Source organism: Erigeron canadensis, chromosome 1 (genome assembly GCF_010389155.1).
Source record: "Erigeron canadensis isolate Cc75 chromosome 1, C_canadensis_v1, whole genome shotgun sequence".
Classification (NCBI taxonomy): Eukaryota; Viridiplantae; Streptophyta; class Magnoliopsida; order Asterales; family Asteraceae; genus Erigeron; species Erigeron canadensis.
The window spans coordinates 46310336-46316513 of NC_057761.1; the positions used below are offsets into that span (position 1 = coordinate 46310336).

The 6178-nt window shown below is 33.4% G+C and overlaps 1 protein-coding gene across 4 annotated transcripts; it reads right to left on the reverse strand.

Moving 5' to 3' along the window:
- Positions 1 to 39: 39 nt before the first annotated feature.
- LOC122603406 (protein LTO1 homolog) lies at positions 40 to 2475 on the reverse strand. Of its 4 annotated transcripts, none has more exons than XM_043776115.1 (2): positions 2276 to 2475; positions 40 to 819 (listed from the first exon to the last, which is right to left on the reverse strand). In XM_043776115.1, exons 1-2 carry the CDS (start codon positions 2290 to 2292, stop codon positions 393 to 395), a joined length of 444 nt encoding a protein of 147 aa, XP_043632050.1. In that variant the 5' UTR covers positions 2293 to 2475; the 3' UTR covers positions 40 to 392. The 4 variants fall into 4 exon arrangements, with proteins under 4 accessions (XP_043632050.1, XP_043632058.1, XP_043632043.1 ...); XM_043776123.1 differs by having other exon boundaries at positions 40 to 816; positions 2276 to 2474; XM_043776108.1 differs by lacking the exon at positions 2276 to 2475 and adding an exon at positions 2000 to 2261 and having other exon boundaries at positions 40 to 816.
- Between the last annotated feature and the right edge of the window lie 3703 nt (positions 2476 to 6178).

Below are 6178 nucleotides of genomic sequence, written 5' to 3' on the forward strand. Positions count from 1 at the left end.
ATTCAAACTTATCTCTTACAACTCTTTAACCAGAGTCAATTTTCTAATTGTAATTATTGCAATAGATTGTGTAGCAAAAGTATTTAATACAAATACACACATGTTCAACTGTTGATTACATACCTAAGAAAAAAGTTTCATGAAAGAATTCCTAAAAAGGACGTTTGGAATTGCGATTGCAAGGTAATGCAAAAAGCTAATCCCAGCCTGGCTCTTCAGAATTGCATTTTCTTAAAAAACCTCAGATTATAGTTTTGTCATATGGTTCCACGAACACTATTTGCTAGATTATTTGAATCTAGCAAACGTCTTACTTCAGTTATCTACGCAAAACGCAACCCCGAATACCAGTTTAATAATTGGTTGATCACTTGATCTGATGCTGGTACACCTCAAAACTGAATCTCATTCGGGTTTGAGGCTTTTGGATACCCATTGTACTCCAACTTCACATTCATTGTTGCACAAATAGCCCGAAACTTCAACCTTAATGACCCCATCATATCCGTTACAGACTCGTTTTCTGGCTCCAGAATCGGATACTTGGACACCAACTCGTCCATCTCTTTGATGTTCTTTTGCACCCTTACCGAGAAACATGTTGGTTCAACTCGGAGCACAGACTTCCACACGTCAATGCAGCCTCTGTAAAACCCTAATTCTTCACCAGTTATGAATCCTGTTTTCAGTCCAACTTCACGTCCATCGTCTTTTCCAGAAGCAAAACCAGTATCATAGCCTTCTTTAAACCCTTCATTCAAGTGGATATCTTCCAAGTTTATTGATGCACCAAATATGTCGTCAGAAAGATCCATGCTGCTGAGTATAAACAGGAAAAAGAAAAGATTACTTGATAAGCAAGAACAAATGAGCACTAATCTCACTTCGTCAACACTAAGGTGACAAACTGGGGGTAAATGGGTTGGGTAACGGACCAATACAAGAAATACTGAAGTGTGGGTTAAACAGGTTAGGCTAACATCCTGAAGTGAGCTTTTTACGAATAAATAATCTGATAAATATGATTACTACACCATGAATAATACCATCCAACATTTTTAGTAAGATTTACTGATACTTGTATAAAACTCGGATAACTTTCAACCCAACGGGACACACTCATTGTTAGTTAAACGTCTAGCTTAGCGTTCGAGTATACGACCCTCTAAAGATAAAGCACAACCCAAATTGCCACACACACACACACACACACACATATATATATATAAGTAAGTGGGCAGAGCAGATTGCCACCTAACTATAAGCATAACTATATTTTTTTTCTGGAAAGTACAAACAAGTAAGCAGTCTAGCCAACAAAGCTAACCAGCAGCAACAGCAGCAGATTACCAAGTTTCAGTAGTATTTCAGGTTCACATTTATTTATGTATAATAGCTAATTTACAATATCGAAACAATTACAAACCATCATTAATTAGTGTATTGGATTAATGGCAAGATTTGTCAAAGATGTTTACTAGAAAAACAAATACAACAAAAGTCACAGAGTAATATGATGAACTCTTAAATACACACACACACACACATATATATATATATGTTATATATATGTATATATATATGTATATGTATATATATATATGTATGTATATATGTATGTATAAGGTCCCCTTCCGGTACAAACAGACTTTAAATGCGAACAGTAAGAACATGGATATATTGGTAATTTTCTCATTTACTTTCTAATTGACCATTCCTTCTAATACCTTAAAGAAAGAGAAAAGGTTTTACCCCATTGATTTTCAAGTGAACCTAACTTTTACAAGATCTATATTATCTTCAAACAAATCTTACCATAAAATCAGAATTTTTTTTCTCTATAGTTAGTAACTACTTTTGTTATGGTTCTTTGAAAATAAAAATGGATGCACAAATTATAGAGATTCAACATGATGCACAAATCACCATAGAAGCATGGCTGGATGCATAAATCGTAAAAGTGAATGCACAAATTGTAGAATAGAAGTAGGATGCACACCTGAATAAAATATAAAAGAGATGGATGCACGAAATAACACACAAAAGGATGGATGCACAAAACAATACTCCGTATGCATCCATTTAAAAAGAGGAATGACATCTAAAAAAGTATGTGAAAGAAGTAAAAATACTACTCGTATTATTCATGGATACAAACAAATAGAAAAAGATCATCTATAAAAACTTTGAGCATCACCAATTGCTTGGCCCCCCAAAAAATTATTACAGAACATGTTAGACAACTCTGATGAGACGACCCCCTACATGACACTACCTTTTAGGCGCTACCATCTTGATTGTGTATAAGAAGAAAATAATAGATACAAGTGGATTAAATAGCAGCAAGTGGATGCACCAGACCCCGTTTGTTTGTTTCTCTTGAAATATAAAGGATGTTCCGGTAAAAGGATGGATACCAAAACAAAAAAAAATTGGAGAATGAAAGACGATGAAAATTTTGATTTTGTCAAGTCTTGATTGATGGGAAGTGTTTTGACAGAGGAAGTGTTTTGGATTTATTTGATTTGGTGAAAAATATTACGTGGTCCAAAAAAAAGGATATTCCTATTCCACCCTTTTGGTTAAATTTTTAATTGGAAAAACCGTCAATTATTTTCAGCCTTTGATTTGATTAATTAATGGCTGTGATCCGTTCTTATTTGTTCGCATTTTGATTTCGTTTGTATCTGATGGTGACCCTCTATATATATATATATATATGTATATATGTATATATATATGAGTCATATGTCCGCGCAATGTGGCGGCAACTTTAAAACTTGTTCATCAATATCATTCACAGTGAGTCAATAACATAAAAGAGCATATGGAAACCAACCAATCCATACAGTTTATACAAACCAATGTCTTCTTGCTAAATTCCACACCATTGAATCAACATTTAAGTTCTGATACATTTGCTCAAGATAAATCAAGACTTCAAAAAATTCAGCTAAGCACATGTGCCAAGTCATTATGGAATCTCAAAAAACTTTTAAACAGTTTCATGGTAATTAAGAAATGACAAAGCGCAAGATGTACTGTTTTAAGCAAGATGTTGCAAACCCTATTATCTTCTAAACATGATTTCTACACTACCAAAGTAAAGACACACCAAATGCATAAAAGGAAGAGGAATACATGAATTACATCCAAGCTGAACTTGAACTGAACAGAAATATATATATGTCTAATGAAATAAGAGGTGTCACATTAGGTAGCTAGTTGTTGTCAATTATGTTGTTGAAACTGATTATTTCTGACATTACCCAGCTTGTGGGCAAAACTGAGTGAAAGATGAACACATCTATAGAAACAAAAAAATATAACTCATATGATTTGTAGTTCCAACCGTTAATAATATGATCTCCCAAACCTATAAGCAAACAACTCCACTCACACCTCCTATTATGTAACCAAGTTAGCATACAATGAGCTAAATTCTAAATCCAAAAATTGCCTAAAACACATAAAAATCTAAACTTACAAAACCACCCATGAACCAAATAACCATCCTTGATGTTCAAATAGTCACATTTTGGTGTATAGACAAATGAACTAAATAAGACCAAAAGCAAGTAGAAAAAAGAAGACTAAATGTTTAACATGAAACTACAGACAAACATTATGAAACTCGGTTCTGCCCTGTATATATATATGAGAAAAATGAATATGGGCTGTTATGCACCCAACTTGGTGAAAAACACCTGACATACCAATATTTTAATATTTTGAATAAATGTTTGGTATTTTAATATTTTGAATAAATGTTTGGTATTTTAATATTTTGAATAAATGTTAGGGGTCATATGATTTTTATGGTTTAAAAAAAAGTATGTGAGGGGTTTTTCACCCAACTTAGGTGCCTAACAGCCTCATATTAGCTCGATTATTAAAAGTGTTCTCAAATTATAAGTAGACGGCGGTTATTTATTTTGGATAAAAAGAATAAGAAACTTCCAGGCTCGAATCTGTCAAGAATGAGGTCACAAAAACATTGTCACTGCAATAAAATGGAATTAAAGATTGTTACCAAGCCAAGAAAAGATTATGGTTTCAAGAATTTGTTACAGATGATGATAAACCTCAAATTCTTACCCACAACAAAGAAAAAGAAAACCTCAATCGAATAATAATATTGGAGATTTAAGATCCATAAAATAAAATAAGTATTTGAAATTAACGATACAACTAATTAAAGAAAACGAACCAATTAGGCGATGGATGCGGCGGAGATGAATGACAGTTGTGATGAGAGCGGCGGAGATGGATGGCGGGATAAGCCGTAGCAGGGGGAAAACAGACGGAGAGGGGGGTTTGATTGGAACTTGGAACTTGTAGCGCCTTTGCTTTTTTTTTTTTAAAGAATTGTAATAAAAAAAATGATTAAATATTCATTTAGTAATTACTAATCAAGTTTAACAAGAGCCTATGTGTAGGGATGAAAAAAAAAAAACCGAACCGGCGGGGAAACCTGATACCTGAACCCGTTCGGAGCAGGGACTGGTACATGTCTACCCCGACATGATATCAATACCTATATCTATATATTTATAAGTAATTAGTTTTGAATCTATATTCCATACTAATATCAACAAAATTTGTATCTATGTTCAATAACTTGTACATCCATTTCTCAAAACATCAAAAATAAGTAGTATCCTTTTTCAAATCATACAAGTTTTGATAAATATTTTTGAAAAATAATTATCCTTATCGGGTCGTGTTTCAGGTATCGGGTTTTGGGCATAATTTTATCCCCGATGGGTATCGGATCGGGTTCGGGTCGTATATTCCTTATCGGGGTTGGGTTTAGTACTACGCGACCCATTGTCATTCCTATCTATGTGTTTTGTACTTTTGTTATAGTGGATAACATTAAACCCCTTTGACCCACAACACACTATCAAATTAGATTCGTCAACCCGTTAACTTGTGGAATTAATCAGGTCACACAGGTTGGAATCGATTGAAATTACTGACCTGTAACTTTTAGTGAATCAGGTTAGGGTTAAAAATTTTCAATCTATCAATCCAACGTGAGTCGATCAATGGTGGGTAACATTCAAGAATTAACGGGCATGGATGGTTTGTTATAAAAATTTATGCATTAAAATAATAGTACTCTTGTGTTAAGAATGTTTCTTGAAAGAAATATATTTTTACTTTCTTAGTACTACTACTTTTTAAGAATAAGAAGAAGACGAGGGTTATGTGTTTATGAAAACGACGATACGTCTGTAGTATAGGACCTCGACTATCAACACGTCTACTATTTGAGTAGCACAAATACAAGTGAAATATAACCCACCTAGGATTGGGTTAAAAGTAACCCAAAGCATGCTTTTGGTGGATCAAGTTGGGTCAGATCTTTTTAGCATGTCAATCTAACGTGAGTCGACCAATGGTGGGTGAAATTCAAGAATTAATGTGCATGGATGGCTTGTTATAAAAGCTTGTGTATAAATATAATAGTAGTTTGTGTTAAGAGAATGTGTTTAGAAAAAGATATTAAATTCAAGAATTAACGTGCATGGATGGTTTGTTATAAAAGCTTGTGTATAAATATAATGGTTATTTTGTGTTAAGAGTTTGTTTAGAAAAAGATATTTTTACTTTTTTTAAGACTGCTTTCATAGAATAGGAAGAATATAAATATTGTTTCTATCATAGTGGTTATGTGTTTATGATAACGGGGTATGTCTGCAACATAGGACTTCGACTATCAACACGTCTAGCATTTGAGTAGCACAAATACAAGTGAATTATAACCGAACTTGGATTGTGTTAAAAGTAACCCAAAGCATGCTTCAAAACCATCCCTTATGATATATATAAACTTGTGCTTCAGCATGGGAAATGATATATTTTTTTCTAAAAAAACTCTTAACAATCTTTTGAATACCATGACTACATGATAAGTATGCTTACTTTGAGCATATATGATATTTAAAGTGTTTGGAAAAAATATATGGAACTTTTGAAAAAACACCCCTTGATACGGTTTAAGGGGCGGCTACAAATTGTGAGTTCGATAGAATATAGAATAAAGATCATCGATCTCATAAGTATCATACCAAATCCCATCAATCGAATCACTTTTTCGAGAAATACGAGATACCTTTTTTGGTTGGGTATGGCCCCGACTATTACGGGAGCTCGCCAATTAGTTAACCAT